This window comes from Anguilla anguilla, chromosome 13 (genome assembly GCF_013347855.1).
Source record: "Anguilla anguilla isolate fAngAng1 chromosome 13, fAngAng1.pri, whole genome shotgun sequence".
NCBI classification, from domain to species: Eukaryota; Metazoa; Chordata; class Actinopteri; order Anguilliformes; family Anguillidae; genus Anguilla; species Anguilla anguilla.
The window spans coordinates 7,820,868-7,843,536 of NC_049213.1; the positions used below are offsets into that span (position 1 = coordinate 7,820,868).

At 49.8% G+C, this 22,669-nt stretch overlaps 1 protein-coding gene across 1 annotated transcript in view; it reads left to right on the top strand.

Annotated features, from left to right (window-relative positions):
- The window catches only part of mtss1 (MTSS I-BAR domain containing 1), a 65,306-nt gene extending 46,175 nt beyond the window's left edge, over positions 1–19,131 (top strand). Inside the window, 10 exon segments of the mRNA XM_035388116.1 lie at positions 5,753–5,910; positions 6,556–6,663; positions 7,537–7,631; positions 8,412–8,523; positions 11,391–11,423; positions 11,425–11,490; positions 12,703–12,859; positions 13,847–13,873; positions 15,545–16,119; positions 16,153–19,131. Of these exon segments, the coding sequence (XP_035244007.1) occupies positions 5,753–5,910; positions 6,556–6,663; positions 7,537–7,631; positions 8,412–8,523; positions 11,391–11,423; positions 11,425–11,490; positions 12,703–12,859; positions 13,847–13,873; positions 15,545–16,119; positions 16,153–16,590 (1,769 nt within the window). The 3' untranslated portion in view covers positions 16,591–19,131.
- Positions 19,132–22,669: the final 3,538 nt, after the last annotated feature.

The following is a 22,669-nucleotide window of genomic DNA, read 5'->3' on the forward strand; positions in this document are numbered from 1 at the left end:
TTCTTTTTCTTCTTCTTGGATTATAAAATGAGATATAATGTGATATCTTGGATTTACCAGATTCTCCAGCTCTCTCCCAGTCTCTCCCAGAGTCTCCCGCACTTTCCCAGAGTCTCCTAGTTTCTCCCAGAGTCTCCTAGTTTCTCCCAGTCTCCCACACTATCCCAGAGTCTCCCGCATTGTCCCAGAGTCTCCTAGTTTCTCCCAGTCTCCCACACTATCCCAGAGTCTCCCGCATTGTCCCAGAGTCTCCTAGTTTCTCCCAGAGTCTCCCACACTATCCCAGAGTCTCCCAGTCTCCCACACTATCCCAGAGTCTCCCGCATTGTCCCAGAGTCTCCTAGTTTCTCCCAGTCTCCCACACTATCCCAGAGTCTCCCGCATTGTCCCAGAGTCTCCTAGTTTCTCCCAGAGTCTCCCACACTATCCCAGAGTCTCCCAGTCTCCCACACTATCCCAGAGTCTCTTGCAGTCTCCCAGAGTCTCCCACGCTATTCCAGAGTCTCTGGGAGTTCTCTTAGACACAGGTTCACTTTTCTTACACAGTGCTGAGGGTGGAAAATATGACTCCTCCGTGCCCACCGTTCCAGCTGCGCCAAGACCAGCAGGTGACGCACGTGTTGCACGTACGCGGGGGAATACCGGTGAGCGGGAAATCCAGTGAGTCACGTTTTACGAACGCCACGTCGTTTTTCCCATCCCTCCCGCCGCCCTCTCTGACCGGCCGCACAGGAATGCGGGACACGCAGCTCGGTGCGCCCCCCCTGTCACGTCCAGCGACCGTTTCGGGAAGCCCGGCGGAGAAACGCAGGGTCCGGGGTTCCCCAGGGCGGAGGGGCCCGAGGCCCTGTTTCTCGTTTCGAGGCGCGCGCGGGCGAAGTCCCGGCGAACGCCGCGAGGAGTTCGCGCGTCGACGGAACCGCTGGGGGGAAACAAGCTCGTCCTTTTTTCTTCTTATTTTTTTTCTTCCCCTCGGGAGTTGATCGCGTGTGGCGTAAAACCGTGTCACGTGGGTGCGTTCGGCCCGCCGCCCTTCCCCGCTCGGATCCGATTAAACCTTCGCTTCTCCCGACTTGCCTCAGGAAAGCTCCTCTCCGGCTCCGCTCCCCCGTCGTCTGACTGAGGAAACGGCCGGATTTAAGGAGTGCAGCGCGCTTCGTTTTCTTCCTCCTGTCCTCCTTGCACTCTTTTTCTCCCTCACTCCTCTTGCACTCTGCCTCTCATTCTTTCCTCTTGTTCGTCCGTTTCTCTCCTTCCTCCTTGTTCTCTGCCTCTCGTTCTCTGTCTCCTCTGGCCTCGTGTTGTTGAGAGAGCCACAGATGTGGTGGGCGCCAGACTGCTCTGTTTCGGCACGCGGGGCTGGGAAAGGTATCAGTTTCTCTCTATTAATAGACCGGGCTCTCTCTCTCTCTCTCTCTCTCTCTCTCTCTCCCCCCCCCCTCTCCGGGCCGAGCCCAGGGATGGCCCTCTCCGTCTCCCGACCCGCTTTTCTTCTTCTTTAGCACCAGGCCTGGGTCAAATACGTAATTTGTTTTGGATTCAAGTACTTTTCTGTGCTCTGTTGATCTTCCCTGGTATAATTGAGCCTGACAATATGAGCAGAAGGCAGGGTTTGCACTTTTTGAGAGTATTTCATTGGTTCCAATACGCCGGACGAGATCAGTAAAAAGCGCAGAAAAGTGTTTGAATCCAAAACAAATACGTATTTGACCCAGGCCTGCTTAGTACCTCAGGCTCCGATCAGGGCAGAATTAATTTCGATGAAGCTCAGAGAAGCCAAGATGGCTGAAACCCTCGCGGGCGTCCGGACCTGGGGGTCCCCCTTTTTTTTTTTTTACGAGCCGGGTAGCCCGGAGCGTCTCCGGACGCGGGCCGTCTTCGGAAGTGCGGAGGCTCGCCTCAGGGGGAGGGGGGTCATCACCCCCCCCCACCTCTCGTCCTGCGTTCCGCCGACACGCCTCACAGACTTCGCCTTTCGCTGTGGACGCGCGGGGCTCTGCCGCCGTGACTCGGGCGCACGCCGCGCTCGCGCATTTCCTGTTCCTGCGGTCGGAGGTCTCTTAAAGGTCGCTGCTGAAAACTCGCGGGACCAGACCCTGGAGTCACGACCCTGGACCCGACCCTCAGTCACACGGGGGTACGGACCCGGAAATGGCTTGCGTGGTAACGCCTTACCAAGTTTATGATCATCGCTGATGCGACATCGCCACCGTTAAACGAAAATTACATTTTGTGTGGATGAATTTAAACTGCGGGGGGGAGGTCAACAGTGTTGGATGTAAAGGACTCGAGTTGCGTGTTTCTTGCACGACGTTCACAGTTTGGGTTTGTCTCGGCTTTTGGAAGGGAGGCCTGTGCTTCTGGCGCGTTGGTATCTCACAGGGGCTGCTTTAACCCCCCGGTCTCGCACAGGTTTGCCTCTGAGGGGTTAAGTACCCCGGTCGGCCCGAAACCGCCCCTCTTACCCCACACCAGGCCAGCCTGGGCAAACTGACATGCCGAAACTGCCCCTCTTAGCCCACATCAGGGCACCCTGTGCTCCGTGACCGCAGCACATGGTGTTGCTGTCTGGGCTACACACCCCTGCCCTGACCCCAGAACCCTGAACCCTGAACTCTGAGCCCTGAGCCAGTCAATGTAGTTAGCACAGGTTCCCATTTCAGAGGCTGCTGGGAGCTTCTGAGCTCTGACACTGAGCTCCATATCAGAAAACTGTGTGTTGCTGCCACCTGGTGGTTGGCATAAGAACTGTTAGGAAATGGTCACCTATCCTTTCTATAGCCGCGTTTCCACCGCAGGAACTATACCCCGGAACTAGGAACCTTTTGAGGAACTCGGTGCGTTTCCACCGCAGGAACTAGGGTCTAAATTTAGTTCTGGGGGCTTTGTTTTACCCCCCAAAACGTTCCTGCTCGGGGGGTAGTACTTTCCGAAAGTACAGGAACCTTTTGGGTGGAGCTTGCAGCGCTGAACATTTCTGATTGGTCGAGTACTCGTAGCATTTGTGTTGTGTTTATTTTCCGCCATTACCCGCCATGTTTGAAAATATGCAGCGGCAAACCAATTTATTTTCATAATAACAAATCAAACTTGTATGTTATGCGGCGCAGTAGCCTACTTCTGGTTATAGCCTGTCAACGTCTTGGAATTATAACGTGTGCTCTTCTGTTCTTTTCTTGCTTTAGTATTCGTTTTATAAAATGCTAAGCATTCGTGCTGGGACAGCATATTACGTAGGCTACCAAAACATTCAAACGGATTAATTCGGTTGCTGAATATTTTCTTCCGGATTTTCTTTGTTAGCCCGTTGTAATTGAATCAAAACGTTTGATACAGTTATGTGAGGTATGCGGTAGTTCTGCATAATTAACATTGGTGATACAGTACAAGCAAACTGGAAATCACCTTCCGCACTTTTTATCCGGGTAAAATAACAGGTTAATTCTAGTAATCTTCCCTTTAGCTTTTTCAGACTGCCGTAATTTTACTCAATTTTACTGCCATTTTTCAATTCCACGAAAAGACCAGGAAGACTATGGACTCATTTATGGTGCATGGTTCGCATCTGGAGGGCACACTTCGCTGCTCGGCTAGCAGTAACTTCGAAGGAAAGCAAACGGTGGCTGTATCACTACTAATTTACATTTTCACGCAAGTCCGAGTTTTCGTTCTATTCTTGTCATTTTGCGATTAGCCTATATGGAATTGACGACGAGAAAGTAATAAAACAGCAAATTGTTTACAACGTGTGCATGTTTTCTGCTGTTAATGAATGTGTTTGAGAGGATATATGAAAATCAATAAATACAAAAGTAACCATATATAGTCATTGTTGGTAACCCGTTGTATATAAGTGGAATAAACCCCTCCGGGCTGTCCCGGTTATTAGAAAATAATGTAGGCTACTTCGGTGGTAGTATGGGGTTACAGAAGAAATCATATGACAGATGGACCGACGACAACGTCGGTGGGCTAATTTGCCTAATCTTCGCGGTACTTTAGACCCCGGTGGAAACGCAGACAACCATTGGCTGAAGGAACCTTTTAGTTCCTGGTAAAGTAGTTCCTGGGACTGAAAGTTCCGGGTAATTTTGGTGGAAACGCGGCTTATTTCTGTTAGTTAAGAGGGAACTTTGTAATCTGTGGATTGTGATCTTCAGTTGATGTGTATGATCTGTGTATATCATGGCAAACCATTCGCCATTCGAGTCTCTGCTGCATTAATTAATTCATCCAAATGAATTCGAACTTTTACATTTAAGATCCTCTATAATAACATGCCCCCCTTTGTATTCTTTTTTCACAAGCGCAAACACTCATTAATATCGTTTAACTGTAGGCCTACAACAGCGGAGCAAATAGCCTATATATAAGGTGGATATATTAGTGCAAACGTAAAATAATTACGAACGTTAATTTCTTGTGGCAGCCCGAGTATTTCTGTACTATCTCGGACACATCTTAGAGGCGTTTGTTTTACCTTTGATCCTCCTTTTCTACGCATGACCGTTTGATGTGTTTTCATTAAACTGAGATGTATTAGGCCAACGTTATGGGCTAGAGTGGTGGGAGCCAATATTGAACACGTTAAGATTGTTTGAGTGTGTTTCCTGCATCTCGCTGCATATACTGCTTTGTTGTAGACTTCTTCACATTCCAGCCTGTCTGCAGTCTTTTCCCACAACAGTATTAATCCTTGAAGCAAGGTCTTCATGCAGTAAACTTCATGCAGTGTATTATTATTGTTTTGAGACGACATTCACGTTATTATGCTTCTACGACTGAAGTGACACTGCTCCCTGAGTGTGGTTGAACCTACAACATGACTCATTTTAAATGTCAGTGTTTGTTGGCGGACTGATGGGTGTTAGCGGACTGTACTGTTAGCGGACTGACTGGTGCTAGCGGGCTGTAGTGTTAGCGGACTGACTGGTGTTAGCGGGCTGTAGTGTTAGCGGACTGACTGGTGTTAGCGGACTGTAGTGTTAGCGGACTGACTGGTGTTAGCGGACTGACTGGTGTTAGCGGGCTGTAGTGTTAGCGGACTGACTGGTGTTAGCGGACTGTAGTGTTAGCTGACTGACTGGTGTTAGCGGACTGTAGTGTTAGCGGGCTGTAGTGTTAGCGGACTGACTGGTGTTAGCAGACTGTAGTGTTAGCGGACTGACTGGTGTTAGCGGACTGACTGGTGTTAGCAGACTAGTGTTAGCGGACTGACTGGTGTTAGCGGACTGTAGTGTTAGCGGACTGTAGTGTCAGCGGACTGTAGTGTTAGCGGACTGACTGGTGTTAGCGAACTGTAGTGTTAGCGGACTGACTGGTGTTAGCGGACTGTAGTGTTAGCGGACTGACTGGTGTTAGCGGACTGTAGTGTTAGCGGACTGACTGGTGTTAGCGGACTGTAGTGTTAGCGGACTGTCTGGTGTTAGCGGACTGTAGTGTTAGCGGACTGACTGGTGTTAGCGGACTGTAGTGTTAGCGGACTGACTGGTGCTAGCGGACTGTAGTGTTAGCGGACTGACTGGTGCTAGCGGACTGTAGTGTTAGCGGACTGACTGGTGTTAGCAGACTGACTGGTGGTAGTGGACTGTAGTGTTAGCGGACTGACTGTTGTTAGCGGACTGTAGTGTTAGCGGACTGACTGGTGTTAGCGTACTGTAGTGTTAGCGGACTGACTGGTGTTAGCGGACTGTAGTGTCAGCGGACTGTAGTGCTAGCGGGCTAACTGAGGCGCGACCCCTGCTCTCTCCAGGGAAGGACGAGGTGAGGATGCAGCTGGACAGCGCCCTGCAGGATGTGAACGTGAAATACGCCGTCCTGGAGGAGACGGAGAAGAGGGCCGTCTGCCGGGCTCTGATCGAGGAGAGGGGCCGGTTCTGCTCCTTCGTCACCATGCTGCGCCCCGTACTGGTGAGTCCCCCGGTCCCTGTCCTGTCTGCGCCTCTGTCCCGTCTATACGCCTCTGTCCCGTCTCTAGGTCCCTGTCCCGTCTGTGCCTCTACTTGTGTCCCGTCTCTACGTCCCTGTCCCGTCTGTGTATGTGTCCCGTCACTACGTCCCTGTCCTGTCTCTACATCCCTGTCCCATATATGTTTGTGTCCCATCTCTACGTCCCTGTCCTGTCTCTGCGTCCCTGTCCTGTCTCTACGTCCCTGTCCCGTCTGTGTATGTGTCCCGTCACTACGTCCCTGTCCTGTCTCTACATCCCTGTCCCATATATGTTTGTGTCCCATCTCTACGTCCCTGTCCTGTCTCTGCGTCCCTGTCCCATATATGTGTGTCCCATCTCTACGTCCCTGTCCTGTCTCTACGTCCCTGTCCCGTTCTCTTTGTCCGGTCTCTACCTGACACCTAACACCTGACACTGGGGGGTGCGGTTGCTTGAGTTCATGAAGCCCTTGAGAAATGTAAATCCAAGATGTCCCGAGTCCTTCAGACGTCTTTGGCGTGTGTCGGCGCTTAATAAAGCCTGATTGCAGTATTTGATTAGTTTGCCTTAAAGAGGTCTGGTGCATTGTGAGTGTAGATGTGCGCTAAGAGTCCGTGTCCCTCCAGGACGAGGAGATCGGCATGCTGGGAGAAGTGACTCATCTGCAGACCATCCTGGAGGACCTCAGCACCCTGACTGCCGAGCCCACCAAACTGCCGCCTGCCAGCGAGCAGGTTAGACACGCGCACCAGCACACACACACACACACACACATACACACACACACACACACACACACACACACACACACCAGCACATACACACACACACACACACACACACACCAGCACATACACACACACACACACACACACACACACACACACACCAGCACATACACACACACACACACACCAGCACATACACACACACACACACACACACACCAGCACATACACACACACACACACACACACACACACACACACACCAGCACATACACACACACACACACACACCAGCACATACACACACACACACACACACACACACACACACACACACACCAGCACATACACACACACACACACACACACACACACACACCAGCACATACACACACACACACCAGCACATACACACACACACACACACACACACACACACACGCACGCACACGAACACATACACACATGCTCATATACACACACTATGCAGTGTGTAGGGGATTAGTGTCCCTATGCTATAAAGTCAGCACAGGGTTAGTGTTTCTCCATTATTGTAGGGGATCAGTGTCCAGCATTATACAGTGTGTTAGGGATTAGTGTCCCTCCATTGTCCAGTGTGTTGGGGATTAGTGTCCCTGCATTATCCAGTGTGTTGGGGGTTAGTGTGTCTCCATTATCCAGTGTGTTGGGGATTAGTGTCCAGCATTATACAGTGTGTTAGGGATTAGTGTCCCTCCATTATCCAGTGTGTTGGGGATTAATTGCCCTGCATTATCCAGTCTGTTAGGGTTAGTGGCCCTGCATTATCCAGTGTGTTGGGGATTAGTGTCCCTGCATTTTCCAGTGTGACTCAGTGTGTTTTTCTGCTTTCTTTCACAGGTGATTCTGGACCTGAAGGGCTCTGATTACAGCTACACCTACCAGACCCCCCCTGCCTCCCCCGGCACGCTGTCCCGCAAAAGCAGCATCAGCAGGTCTGTGTGCGTGCGCACACACTCGCATGCATACACACACACACACACACACACACACAAACACACACTGTACGGTTGAAGTAGCTGCACCCAAATAATGATGATCAAGATCAGACCAGACCAGACCAGTTCGCTACAGATCTTCTCTTCGGAGAAAAGGTTTGACAGCAATGAAGTCACAATTCATGCATAGCTTTCAAGACTTATCTGATGAGAAGGCTCTCAGTCACTTCACTGAGACACTAAACATTCAATCACATTTGTATCAGATGAAATTGATACACTAGAAATGGATCTGAAAACAGTGCTACTCCTCAGAAAGTAGACAGGGGGAGAACTCAGCAATCTTAATATCAGTACCTTTTTCATTACCTAATTTAAGACCAGCTTACTGAAACGTAAGTAACGTACAGTATGAATGAACACCACCCAAATGTATAATTTAATAGGCAGGATCATTTTGCAACATTTAAGATCGGTAATGAAATATGATGCATTCTGTGCACACACACATGCACGCGTGCTCTCAAACACACACACGCTCTCTCTATTTGTTTCGCACACGCACACACTCTCTCTCTCTTACACACACACACACGCTCTCTCTCACTCTCTCTCTCTCTCACACACACACACACACACACACACACTTGTGTTGGGTCCATGATGACAGACAGGATGCGTTAGTAGCAAGCTGAAGTTCAGCTGAATGCTGAGTTGCTTCTGCCCCCTGCTGGTTTCTTTGAGTAGTAACCTGTGCTGCTGTTCTCTGGCCTACAGTAATTACCAGCCTACCTCAGTGCGCCATGTTCCATCTCTGGACTCCATATCCAGCGCTGTGGACGGCATCCACCTCCGACCCTCCTCCACCCACTTTCCCAACCCCTCACAGGTACGCCACACCTCCCGCCCTCCTCCACTCACTTTCCCAACCCCTCACAGGTACGCCACACCTCCGACCCTCCTCCACCCACCTTCCCAACCCCTCACAGGTACGCCACACCTCCGACCCTCCTCCACCCACCTTCCCAACCCCTCACAGGTACGCTACACCTCCCGCCCTCCTCCACCCACTTTCCCAGATCCTCACAGGTACGCTACACCTGCACTTACCCCACCCTCACATGTATATCACACCTGCACATACCCCACCCTCACAGGTACAACACACCTGCATATACCCCACCCTCACAGGTACATTACACCTGCACATACCCCACCCTCACAGGTACATCACACCTGTACATACCCCACATACCCCACCCTCACAGGTACATCACACCTGCACATACCCCACATACCCCACCCTCACAGGTACATCACACCTGCATATACCCCACCCTCACAGGTACATTACACCTGCACATACCCCACCCTCACAGGTACATCACACCTGTACATACCCCACATACCCCACCCTCACAGGTACATCACACCTGCACATACCCCACATACCCCACCCTCACAGGTATATCACACCTGCACATACACCACCCTCACAGGTACATCACACCTGCACATACCCCGCATACCCCACCCTCACAGGTACATCACACCTGCACATACCCCACATACCCCACGCTCACAGGTACATTACACCTGCACATACCCCACCCTCACTGGTATATCACACCTACACACATGCGTTAGTGAGGGTACAAATACAATCATTAGCCTGGCAATATTGGGTGCCAGGTCCTCAGGTAACTGGGGTTGCCAGGCCTGAAACTTGTCCTCAGGTACCTGGGGTTGTGCGCTCATGTTCTCCTATATTGTAAGTCACTGTGGAGCTTCTGCTAAACAAGTTTTATGTGAAACCTCTTAGCTTAGCTTGCGATCCTGACTGTCCATTCTGGCTTCTCAAAGGGAGGCATTTCAGGTTAAATTGACTCACGGGAATGCCTCGGATCTCCTTTGACTGGAGTAAGGGGTTATTTTCACAGCCGCCACAGTTCAGCCTCTCCTTAACTTGAAAAGGCGAATGAGAGAAATGATTTAGCTTTGTTTCGCGCGCATTCAGTGCTTGTTGACATTGAGCTTTTGTGCAAGCACCGGGGGGCTGAGCTCGCTTTGACAGAGGGAGGTGGCCTTTCTCTCTCTGCTCTCTGATTGGCTGCAGCTCTGGCGTTTGGAGTGTGTTGTGGAAAGAGGCCTCGGGGTGTTTGTTAACCTGGCTGTCCCTGGCCCGGGCTGGTCCCTGTGTTTCAGACTCGGGCCTTCACGCTGGGGTGTGCGGGAGTTCGGTTGAGGTCACGGCTAACGGTAGTGCTTGTTGTTTGAAACCCCGCCCCTTTCTCTCCCCCCCCCGCTGGCCCCGCCTCCTCCTCCCCAGCGCTCGCCGAGCCCGATGATGCGCTGCTCGGGCTGGGAGGGGTCCCGGTCGGTGAGCGAGGGGAACTCGCCCACCGCCGCTCGCTCCGGCCCCGCCCACCCCCACGCCCACGCCCACGCGCTGGGCCCCCCCCCGCCTCAGGAGAACTGTGAGCTGTCCTGCCCACCTGTGTGTGTGTGTGTGTGTGTCTGTGTCTCTGTCTGTCTGTCTGTTTGTGCATTAGTATGTGCATGTGTGTTCGTGTGTGTGTCCATGTGTCGCTGTGTGTGTCTGTGTGTGTCTGTGTCCTTGTGTGTGTCCGTGAGTGCGTCTGTTTGTGTGTGTGTGTGTGTGTGTGTGTGTATCAGTGTCTGTGAGTGCATGTGTCTGTGAGTGCATGTATCAGTGTCTGTGAGTGCATGTGTGTTTGTGTGTGTGTGTGTGTGTGTATCAGTGTTTGTCTGTGAGTGCATGTGTGTTTGCGTGTGTGTGTGTGTGTGTGTGTGTGTGTGTGCATATCAGTGTTTGTTTGTGAGTGCATGTGTGTTTGCGTGTGTGTGTGTGTGTGTGTATATCAGTGTTTGTTTGTGAGTGCATGTGTGTTTGTGTGTGTGTGTGTGTGTGTGTATCAGTGTTTGTGAGTGCATGTGTGTTTGTGTGTGTGTGTGTGTGTGTCGGTGTCTGGGTGCAGAGACGGCTTTAAATCAGTGGGTTTTCTGTAGAAAGTCTGCTTCCATGTCCTGACCTGGCTCGGTAATCTCTGGGTAGTGCATGTGAAGGGCGTTTTCAGGACGTTTGTGACCTGGTCTGTCTTTCCAGACGTGATTTGGTCTGCTCTGAGTTGTGCCGTGGTCTGCCTGTCATGACATATCGCTGTCTGCCTGTCAAGTCGTGACTTAGTCTGCTTGTCATGACATGATTTGGTCTGCCTATGATGACGTGACGTGGTCTGCCTATCGTGACGTGAAGTGGTCTGCCTATCGTGACGTGGTTTCCCTATTGTGACGTGAAGTGGTCCGCCTATCGTGATGTGGTCTGCCTATCGTGACGTGATCTGCCAATCGTGACGTGACAGGGTCTGCCTGCCATGACGTGACATGATCTACCTATCATGACATGGCCTTGTCTGCCTGTGGTGTCATGACCTGGTCAGACCGTCATATTGTGGTTCCAGACTTGCATCTTTTTTGTGTTTGTGTTTGTGTTTGCGCCCCTGTAGTTGAGACGCTGTTTCCCCTCTTACTCTACCTGCCAAGGGGGCAGAGAAGTCTGCAGGAAAGACCTGAAACAGTCACCGGATTCAGGGACTGTGACTGACAGGCTTTGTGCCCCCCAGGCTAACCCCTCCACACCCCCCCCCCCAGGCTAAGGCCCCCAGGGTGTAAGCTGTGCTGTTTGTGTTCCAGGAGCAGGGCCTGACTAACTGCCTGCCCCCCTGCTCTGTACAGGGTCCTGCTGGCACTGAGAATGGCACCGCCATGCCCCCCCCCTCACAACGCCTACTCCCACCCCGGAGAGAGGGCCAGGGCCATGTCCACCTCCAGCAAGGTGCGTCTCCCCCGGACCTGTCAATCACTCAGGAGCTGTCATTTACTCATGACCTGTCAATCACCCAATACCTGTCACTCACTCAGAACCTGTCAATTACTCAGGCTGTTTTACTCACTCAGTAGCTGTCCACAGTCCAGAAACACAAAACCATTATGGTTATTAATAATAATATTATTATTATTATTGATATTAACAGTGCGAGACTGAAGTACAGTGAGGTCAAATTAATATGATGATTTATACAGGTTTTTGAATGTTCTCTCACTCAAAGTTGATGTTATGTTTTTCTTGACCAGTTGGTGGCAGCACAGGACAAGTGGGAGAAAATGTATGCTGCATGTTGCCACGCATTTCAGCTGTCTAACTATGTGGCAAGGTTGATGATTATGGAAGAAGTTGTGTTCTCACTATGAAAAACAGAATCAGTTCATTTCAGACAGGGAAAGGCAATATATGAAAGTTTTACAGTGATTTATCAGTATGTGAAAGGTGCTCATATCAATATGTGTGAAAGGCACTATATGATGGTAAGAGGCCCTTTATGATTGTAAAAGATGCTATATGGTGTATATGGCATTAAAAGGTGCTATATGGTGATAAAGGCGCAATATGACAGTGAAAGGCGCTATATGGTGGTAAAGGTGCTATATGACAGTGAAAGGCGCTATATAGTGGTAAAGGTGCTATATGACAGTGAAAGGCGCTATATGGTGGTAAAGGCGCTATATGACAGTGAAAGGCGCTATATGGTGGTAAAGGCGCTATATGACAGTGAAAGGCGCTATATGGTGGTAAAGGCGCTATATGACAGTGAAAGGCGCTATATGGTGGTAAAGGCGCTATATGACAGTGAAAGGCGCTATATGGTGGTAAAGGCGCTATATGACAGTGAAAGGCGCTATATGGTGGTAAATGTGTTATATGACAGTGAAAAGCGCTATATAGTGGTAAAGGCGCTATATGGTGGTAAAGGTGCTATATGACAGTGAAAGGCGCTATATGATTTTAAAGGCGCTATATGACAGTGAAAGGCACTCTATGGTGGTAAAGGCGCGAAATGACAGTGAAAGGTGCTATATGATGGTAAAGGCGCTATATGACAGTGAAAGGCACTCTATGGTGGTAAAGGCGCTATATGACAGTGAAAGGCGCTATATGGTGGTAAAGGCGCTATATGATGGTAAAGGCGCTATATGAATGTCTCGGCAGCCCCAGACCGCGCGGGAGCAGCTGGCTCTCACGCTCGGGGGAGGGGGGCTGAATTCGGACGCCCCGCGCACCAGCCACGACTCGCTGCACTGCTCCAGCGGCTACAGCACGCAGACCACCACGCCCTCCTGCTCCGAGGACACCATCCCCTCCCACGGTCAGCCCCGCCCGGCATGCCCCGCCCCCTGCCCGCAGCTGCGCCCCCCCATCCCCCGCCCGCTCCCCCTCTTCCCTCGCCTTTCAGTACAGCGTACTGCGCACCCAGCCTGCTAGCACGGTTAGCGTTAGCGTCCGCGCCCGAACACAGTGAGGTAACTGCAGCCGAAATGACCCTCCCGGTGACTTCCCCACAGGTCACCTTGCCACGGCGGCTCGAGTGTGCTCTCAACGCCGTGCTCACACCTCGGCTGATAAAATGTTCTCACACCACACGACTTATTCCTGTTGATAAAAAGCCAGTTTTGCGCAGGGCAGCACAGAGCTTCAGAGAGTTTCACAGGAACAGAGCAGCGAGGGTGTGATCTGAGCTTTAAAGCAGTTTGCTCCCCGGATAATACTCTTCTGAGTCACTCTCATTCTGTCATATCTTAGACCCCAGCGACTGTCCAAAATCTCTTAGTGATACTGAAGATACTGGGGAGAACTCATACCCCAAATTCACGCTCTTTGGGTGTGCATTGCGTGGTATTGAAAGGTGAAAGATGATGTGTCTGTAGATTTTTTTTTTTTTGGTTTGCTCCCTGTCACTTCCCAGCAGAGCCTGGCTTCTCAGCGCACATAAAGCCGTGTGCTTCCTTTGCCTGCTCCACCCTTTTCAGCCTGCCCGTCCGTCTGTCTATCTGCCTGTCAGTCCGCCCGTCCGTCTGTCTGTCACACACACCAGACCTGCCTGTCGCCTCCCCAGGCTCACGCCACGCATCGTCACGGTTACGCCGGTGGATGTTTGGTCCGTTTGGGACGGCTGAACGCCGATCCAAACCTCACGCAGCTCACTCTGTACCCTGTGGCATCCCCACATCTCATTCAACATCTGTGAACATCTGTAACCTGTATGACACCATTAAAAAATAAGTTAAAAAAAAAAAAAAAAACTTAAAAAAAAAAACTGTGTATAAGTTAAATGTAATTCTATATTCTTTTTCAGCTGTAAAGAAAGAACCTCCTCTTTATGGTAGGTCTCTGTGTGTTATATATAGAATTTCACTTTGTTCCCTAAATTTTTTTTGTTCTTGTCGGACTCGGGTTGCTGAAAGGCTGAAAGCAGAGTCAGTGTCACATGAGTGCTGTGAGTCACAGGCGCCGGGGGGCACAGTGTGGCCGGACGCAGCGTCACGGCAGACCCAGCGTGACTCCCCCCGCCCCCCGCCCGGGGGTGTTCATGAGCATGTCACGGGCCCTCGAACCCTTTTCCGGACCCGCCTGCTCGGCCCTTATTGGCCGTCCTCCTCCTCCAGAGGAGAGAGCGGTTTAATGCCACGCCACGCCCTCGAGGGGGGCGGGGGGGGGGGGGGGGGTGGAATGTTAGCTTTGGGGCGCTGTGACGTACAGTACAGCCTGTTAACTTCCGCCCCGTCCTATGTGTTAACTGTGCTGATTAGAGGAAGTCTTGTCCGTCACTCAGTGGCGCTGTTGGTGTGCTGTGTCTCACGTACGCTAAGAGAATCTTCGAAAGGAGGATGAATCTGCTCCAGAGAAATCTCATGTCGAAAGGGTTTAGGATTTAACACCTGGAAGTAATGCGTCTTCGTTTTATGAGGCATGCAAATAAGGACTATACAGATGTAAATAGTCTGTGGCTTTCCTGATTGTTCCAGAAGTACTGTTTTTCAGACCCTTAATATTTCTGGGGCCCACTAACATTTCGCTTTATTGCTGAACATTCTGTGAGTGTGCGTGTGTGTGTGTGTGTGTGTGACACACATCCTCTGACCCTGATTCAGTGTTTTAGGGTCTGAGAATCAACATTTCCTGATTATTCCGGAAGATTCTGCTCCCTGGTTAAAACGGCCGATGTGTTAGGTAAAATTGCGGGTGTGTTTGGTTAAAAGGCAGGCATGTTTGGTTAAAAAGGCCGGCGTTTTTGGTAAAAAGGTTGGTGTGTTTGGTAACAAGCCCTGTGTGTTTATTAAAAATGCTGCTATGTTTGATAGAAAGGTCAGTGTGCTTGGTTAAAAAGCTGGTGTGTTTGGTAAAAAGGTTGGGCTGTTTGGTAAAAAGGCCAGTGTGTTTGGTAACAAGCCCTATGCGTTTGCTACAAATGCTGGTGTGTTCGGTGAAAAGGGCTAGTGTGTTTGGTTAAAGGGCCGGTGTGTTTGGTGAAAAGGCCGGTGTGTTGGGTAAAAAAGGCTGATGTGTTGGGTAAAAAAGGCCGATGTGTTTGGTAAAAAGGTTGGTGTGTTGGGTAAAAAGGCTGGTGTGTTCGGTACAGAGGCCGGTGTGTTGGGTACAAAGGCCAGTGTGTTGGGTAAAAAAGGCCGATGTGTTTGGTAAAAAGGTTGGTGTGTTGGGTAAAAAGGCTGGTGTGTTCGGTACAGAGGCCGGTGTGTTGGGTACAAAGGCCAGTGTGTTGGGTAAAAAAGGCTGATGTGTTTGGTAAAAAGGTTGGTGTGTTGGGTAAAAAGGCTGGTGTGTTTGGTACAGAGGCCGGTGTGTTGGGTACAAAGGCCGTTGTGTTGGGTAAAAAGGCTGGTGTGTTGGGTAAAAAGGCCTTTATTTCCGGGCTGTAGACCTCTAGAGAAGTGAGGGACAGACGGCCGCACACCGAGCTGCAGGGAATTGTGGGAGTTGGAGGCTTTCTGCGCCAGCGCTAACGCTAACGGCGGCTCTCTCCCCTCGTCCTCAGACTACGACTACATCTCCCTGCACGGAGGGGAGGAGGCTCACGAGCACCCCGAATTCGACAGGTCCTCCACCATCCCGCGCAACAGCGACCTGGGCCAGAACTACCGCAAGCTGTTCCAGAGCAAGCGCCCCGCCTCCACCGTCAGCCTGCTGGCCGAGCCCGAGCCCCTGCTGGGCTCCTCCCACGTGGCCACCATCCGCCGCAAGCCCTCCAGCAAGCCCAACTTCCGGCGCGGCACCATCAGCGGGGGGGTCCCCATCCCCATCTGCACCCCCCAGGTGCCCCTGCGCGCCCAGAGGGACGCGGGAGACCTGTCCCAGGCCAGGCAGGGCCTGTGCACCTCCACCCAGAGCCTGAGCGCCGGCGCCCCGCCCTCCGCCTACTACGCCTTCATCCCTCCGTCAGTCCCGCCCAGCAAGCAGCAGCTGCCCCACCCGCACCAGCAGAATCAGCCCCAGCAGCAGTATCTGCCCCAGCAGCAGAATCTGCCCCAGCAGCAGTATCTGCCCCAACAGCAGTATCTGCCCCAACAGCAGTATCTGCCCCAACAGCAGAATCTGCCCCAACAGCAGTATCTGCCCCAACAACCCCACCCACACCAGCAGAATCTGCCCCAACAGCAGTATCTGCCCCAACAACCCCACCCACACCAGCAGAATCTGCCCCAACAGTCCCACCCGTACCAGCAGAATCAGTCCCAACAGCAGCATCTGCCCCAGCAACCCCACCCGCACCAGCAGAACCTGCCCCTACAGCCCCACCTGCCCCAGCAGCCCCAGGTCCTGCCACCCCAGCACCTTCAACTCCAGCAGCAGCTCCACCCACAGGTGCAGCAGCACACCCTCTACAACCCCGCCTCCACCCCCAGCCCCACCGCCGTCTCTGCGGTAACGAGCCCCTCGGCCGAGTCCGCCCCCTGCCCGGATGCTCAGGAGGCGGAGCCATCGGGGGGCGGAGCCATGCTGACCATGATCCGTGGCGTGAAACTGCGCCGGACTCTGACCAATGACCGCTCTGCCCCCATGATCACACCCAATCACCTTTAACTGAGCTCTGAGCCCCTGCTCCAGTCACACCCAATCACATCCAATCACTTTAACTAAGCACCACCTCCCCCTCCCCGCAATTGCATCCAATCGCCTTTAACTGAGCTACCCCCCCCATCATGCCCAGTCACCCTTAACGGAGCTTGGCCCCACCCCAATCATGCCCCATCACCTTTAACTGAGCTCAACCCACCCCCATCCAACCCAATCACCTCCAACTGAGCTCCCCTGCCCAATGCCACCCAATCACTTTAGCTAAGCTTTCCCCGCCCCCCCCATCCCAATCGCACCCAATCACCTTCAACTGAGTGTCCCGCTCCTGCCCCCTCCCCCCCCCCCACCATCCCGGCTGACTCACACAGCTGAATTTTGTTTCCTGTTCCCTATTCATTTCATATTTCTGTTTGTTTCAATATTTCCCTGTTCACTTGTTTGCTTTTTGTAAAATTTTGGGAATTTGTGGAGGAGGTTTTTTTTTTGCCTTTTGTGCTGTTTGAAAATACTTGGATCAAAAAACTCCCAGCAGCCCCTGCTGCCGGCGATGACTCTTACTGTGCGTCATTCAGCATCACCACGGAAACCGTTGCCTGTTTTTCCAGCAGTTGAACATTCGCTAATGGCTTTGCTGAACGTCGGTGCGGAAAGTTAAGTTATACGTCGATGTGATTGCTGCAGAAGTATATATTTTAAAAAAATTGCCTTGCTTACTTAGCACATAGTCTTAAATCGCCCATGGACTCTTGGACAAAAAAAAGTTAAACGTTTAAAGACATTTGTATATATTTAGCATAATCAAAATCGGAACTGAAAAACTTAATGGTATTTAGTTTTATTAGATGGCATCTTTGTCTTTGAAAGAGCTGGGCGTCTATTTTTGTAAAGGACTACCGACCTGGCTCCACGGACGAGGCTATCGGGGGGCGGACCCAAATCGGAATGAGGCGGACACGTTTGTTTCGGGCCGGGTGAAACGAACGCAAGGCGGAAGGGGTTGTGAACCTGTGACCTCTTGTCCCTCGGCTGACCGTAACGTGGATTATCGTTTTCACCTCGCCATTCTTCGATGATTTTGTGACCACTTGGGGGCGCCCTCGCGATTCGCCCCCCCCCCCCCCCTCGTGCCGCAACGCCAGGCCTTTGTACTGGAGTGATTCTGCGCTGGCCCTGGACCTGAGGAGGGGACGTTGGACCGTGAGCTGTCCCGGGGGCCGATGTGCTGTGTGCAGTGGACCTGCTGGCTCGTTGGTGATGTAATCGCACCGTTGGTCGTAAACGGCTCAAAGTCTTGGGGAGCTTTCTTGCGGATGCTGGGATGTCTGTAATGGTCTGATTTATCCATGTTTGCCTCATTTCAATCAATAAAATCCTGTCTGTTTGTTTTCCCTCACGCTTCTAATTTTAAAGCTGACTCATCTCACTCTTCGTTTATGAACAGGAATTCAGGTGATTTCACAGTAATAAAAGCTTAAATTTGCTTACTTAGGGTTCTGTGTGGCTGAAATGGGGTGATGTGACCCTGCACACATTGAAGAGTTCCAGAACCTTTTTTTAAAGGAACACGTGCTCGTGTTTTGTTGCGGGTAAAATTTTGTGTAAAAAGTGCGCAGCGTTGCACGGTTCACATTGTTTTGGAGTCCAAATGAACATGTTTACTGCTGCGTGATTCTTTGTTTACAACTTCCTGCTTCCCCATTTGCAACTTCCTGCTTCCCCATTTACAACTTCCTGCTTCCCCATTTACAACTTCCTGCTTCCCCATTTGAAAGTTCCTGCTTCCCCATTTACAACTTCCAACTTCCCAATTTGCAACTTCCTGCTTCCCCATTTGCAACTTCCTGCTACATTTACAACTTCCTGTTGCCTCGTACAACTTCCTGCTTCCTCGTTTACAACTTCTTGCTTCCTCATTTACAATTTCCTGCTTTCTCATTTACAACTTCCTGCTTCCTCATTTACAACTTCCTGCTTCCTCATTTATGGCTTTGGCTTCAGAGAAACTAATCTGTAAGTCGCACTAGGCCCAAACCAAAACCACGTATGGTTAGAGCTAGCTCCAGAAAGGGCCATGGGAAATGTGTACAGCTACAGGAAACATCTAATGTAAGGCTGATTTTTGTTCTATAAAGGAAAATGGAGAGGACTTGATCTATCTAAAAAGCACACAGTCGGTGGCAGTAATGTTCTCATGACCAAGGGGAGAAATGTGGGGTAGTAAACTTCTGTCTGATTTGGTGTTTGTTTGAACAGAGTAAGAATGAAACAAGTTCGTTTTTATTATATTTTGTTTTCTTAAATTAAAAATGTACGAAATCTCTCTTTTTTTGTTGCTGCTTTAACTGCATACGAGAGACAGACTTTCAAAGATCTTTCCTTTCTAGTAAATAAATATAATTTAATCTAAAGATTGTTGTGTTTTGTAAAGCAAACCATTACCCATGGTCTTGTAACATGAATTTTATTTGTACTGGTCTTTTTCATTCCCATGAGTGATTCCAAATGAAATGATTTGTACAGGCTCAGTAAAGCTGTGTATCACTGTGATTTAAAGTCTGTGTCCTTCCTTCTGCACCTTATGGGATGTACTGAGGGCTGAAGGGAGAGAACAGGGCCATGTTATGGGGTGTAGTCCTTGGGTTGAGTCCTCAGGGCCGTGTTACAGGGTGCTATCTTTGGGTTGAGTTCTCAGGGTCAGGTTACAGGGTGTAATTTTTTGGTTGAGTTCTCAGTGCCATGTTACAGGGTATAGTCCTTGGGTTGAGTCCTCAGGGCCATGTTACAGGGTATAGTCCTTGGGTTGTGTCCTCAGGGCCGTGTTACAGTGTGTTATCTTTGGGTTAAGTTTTCAGGGCAATGTTACAGGGCGTAATTCTTGGGTTGAGTTCTCAGGGCCATGTTACATGGCGTAATTCTTGGGTTGAGTCCTCAGGGCCATGTTACAGGGTATTGTCCTTGGGTTGAGTCCTCAGGGCCATGTTACAGGGTGTAATTCTTGGGTTGAGTTTTCAGGGCCATGTTACATGGCGTAATTCTTGGGTTGAGTTTTCAGGGCCATGTTACAGGGTGTAGTCCTTGGGTTGAGTCCTCAGGGCCGTGTTACAGTGTGTTATCTTTGGGTTAAGTTTTCAGGGCAATGTTACAGGGCTTAATTCTTGGGTTGAGTTCTTAGGGCCATGTTACAGGGCGTAATTCCTGGGTTTAGTTCTCAGGGCCATGTTACATGGCGTAATTCTTGGGTTGAGTTTTCAGGGCCATGTTACTGGGTGTAATTTTTGGGTTGAGTCCTCAGGGCCGTGTTACAGGGTGCTATCTTTGGGTTGAGTTCTCAGGGTCAGGTTACAGGGTGTGATTCTTGGGTTGAGTTCTCAGGGTCAGGTTACAGGGTATAATTTTTTGGTTGAGTTCTCAGGGCCATGTTACAGGGTATAGTCCTTGGGTTGAGTCCTCAGGGCCGTGTTACAGTGTGTTATCTTTGGGTTAAGTTTTCAGGGCCATGTTACATGGCGTAATTATTGGGTTGAGTCCTCAGGGTCAGGTTACAGGGTGTGATTCTTGGGTTGAGTTCTCAGGGTCAGGTTACAGGGTATAATTTTTTGGTTGAGTTCTCAGGGCCATGTTACAGGGTATAGTCCTTGGGTTGAGTCCTCAGGGCCGTGTTACAGTGTGTTATCTTTGGGTTAAGTTTTCAGGGCCATGTTACATGGCGTAATTATTGGGTTGAGTCCTCAGGGCCATGTTACAGGGCGTAATTCTTGGGTTGAGTTCTCAGGGTCAGGTTACTGGGTGTAATTTTTGGGTTGGTTCCTCAGGGCCATGTTACAGGGGTGTAAATCTTGGGTCAAGTTCTCAGGGCCATGTTACAGGCTGTTATCTCTTGCTACCTGCTGTCAAACAGTACAAAAGCTAATGTGACCTTTTACAGTGTTTCAGTGGATGGTTGCAAATAACACTAAATGCATACTATGCAGGATTTTTTAGCCTGTGTTTACAATCAAAGAAGTCTCCTTCTCCTGCTCACCCCAAATTCCTCACCTAAAGTAGCTAGCTGGATAGCTAGAGGTAACGTAAGTACCATGAAATGAGTGACAGAAAGTAGGCAGCTTAAGTCCATTATGTTGAACTGTAATATTGATTAGCGACCTATCCAGAGGGTATTCCTGCCTCTCACCAAATGCATGCTGGGATAGGCTCCAGCACCCCCCATGACCCTGTCCAGGGTAAGTGGGTATAGATAATGGATGGATGAACGTAATAGTGGTTTTATCGTTGGGACTTTTATTTTAAAAATTTCAGACCCTCGCAAAAGGTCTTATTGTCGCTAGCTTCACTCTGCAAGTAATATTATTATAATACAGGTACAACAGAAAACAAGGCCAATTCCATATCACCTTTCATCTCTTTGGTGAACTTCAGCTGACTCCACCAATTACTTCCAAATAAGATGGAAAGTTATGGTGTGTGACTTGCTTTATAAAATACAGGACAAAAACTAAAAAAAAGTTGGCACAACATTTCTATCCTTCACAAGCTTACACGCAATATTTCTATAAAGGTATATGCAGGGCGAGGTTTACCAAAGTGATGGTGATATCCTACAGAGTGGGGTGGGATAAAAGGGGATTGGGTCTGAAGCCAGTGTGAAACTCAGTCGTATCTCTTTGTGATATCCCGTCTTTGTTGACCAGTTTAGCTCAGAGACTTTGAGGTGTAAAACTCTGATTGAGATTTTTACATTGTGATATGACAGATTATAAATTATTATTTATAAATAACTAGTTTTTTCTGATAATCTTTAAATACGAATGTATTACAGTTAATCTCATAAGAAAAGTCTTACATGCTGCTTGTCTCTGAAATAAACTTTTTTTGTTTTTTCATTTTTTTAAATAAAATGGCGTTGTAGATAAATGAGGGGCACATTAAGACTTTATAAAGTAGAAATTCATTATTAAAACATGGTTATTGGAAATACTGGAGAGTATTTCAGTGAGAAAATAATGTGTGTTCGCCTTTTGTTTTTTGCTGTTGCAGGCAGGACTTGAGACCCAGATTCTTCTCAGATTGCAGTGTGTTTCTGAGTCTGTATCTGTGTGTGTGTGTGTGTGGCTGTGTGAGTCTGTTTCTGTGTCTGTATCTGTGTGTGTGTATGTGTGTGGCTGTGTGAGTCTGTTTCTGTGTCTGTATCTGTGTGTGCGTGTGTGTGTGCCCGTGTGTGTATGTATTCTGCAGGGTGTGTACTGCCAGGCTTTTGTCTGACTTTCTACTCCCTCTTTCCCCTTCAGGCGTTTGCATGTGTATCGGGTGAAACCAGTTCTTATGAGTTCAACTTCAATGCAAAGGCCGTTGGAAGGGACTCTTCTAGGGGTGGGAGATCAGTTAGTGTGTGTGTGCACTGTGATACTCAGTGTGTCTGCAGTGTGATACTCAGTGTGCACTGTGATACTCAGTGTGTCTGCTCTGTGATACTCAGTGTGCTCTGTAGTACTCGGTGTGTCTGCTCTGTGATACTCAGTGTGCTCTGTAATACTCAGTGTGTCTGCTCTGTGATACTCAGTGTGTCTGCACTGTGATACTCAGTGTGCTCTGTAATACTCAGTGTGTCTGCACTGTGATACTCAGTGTGCTCTGTAATACTCAGTGTGTCTGCACTGTGATACTCAGTGTGTCTGCACTGTGATACTCAGTGTGCTCTGTAATACTCAGTGTGTCTGCACTGTGATACTCAGTGTGTACTGTGATACTCAGTGTGCTCTGTAATACTCGGTGTGTCTGCACTGTGATACTCAGTGTGCTCTGTAATACTCAGTGTGTCTGCACTGTCATACTCAGTGTGTCTGCTCTGTGATACTCAGTGTGTCTGCACTGTGATACTCAGTGTGTCTGCACTGTGATACTCAGTGTGCGCTGTGATACTCAGTGTGTTCTGTAATACTCAGTGTGTCTGCACTGTGATACTCAGTGTGTCCGCACTGTGATACTCAGTGTGCGCTGTGATACTCAGTGTGTCTGCACTGTGATACTCAGTGTGCACTGTAATACTCACTGTGTCTGCACTGTGATACTCAGTGTGTACTGTGATACT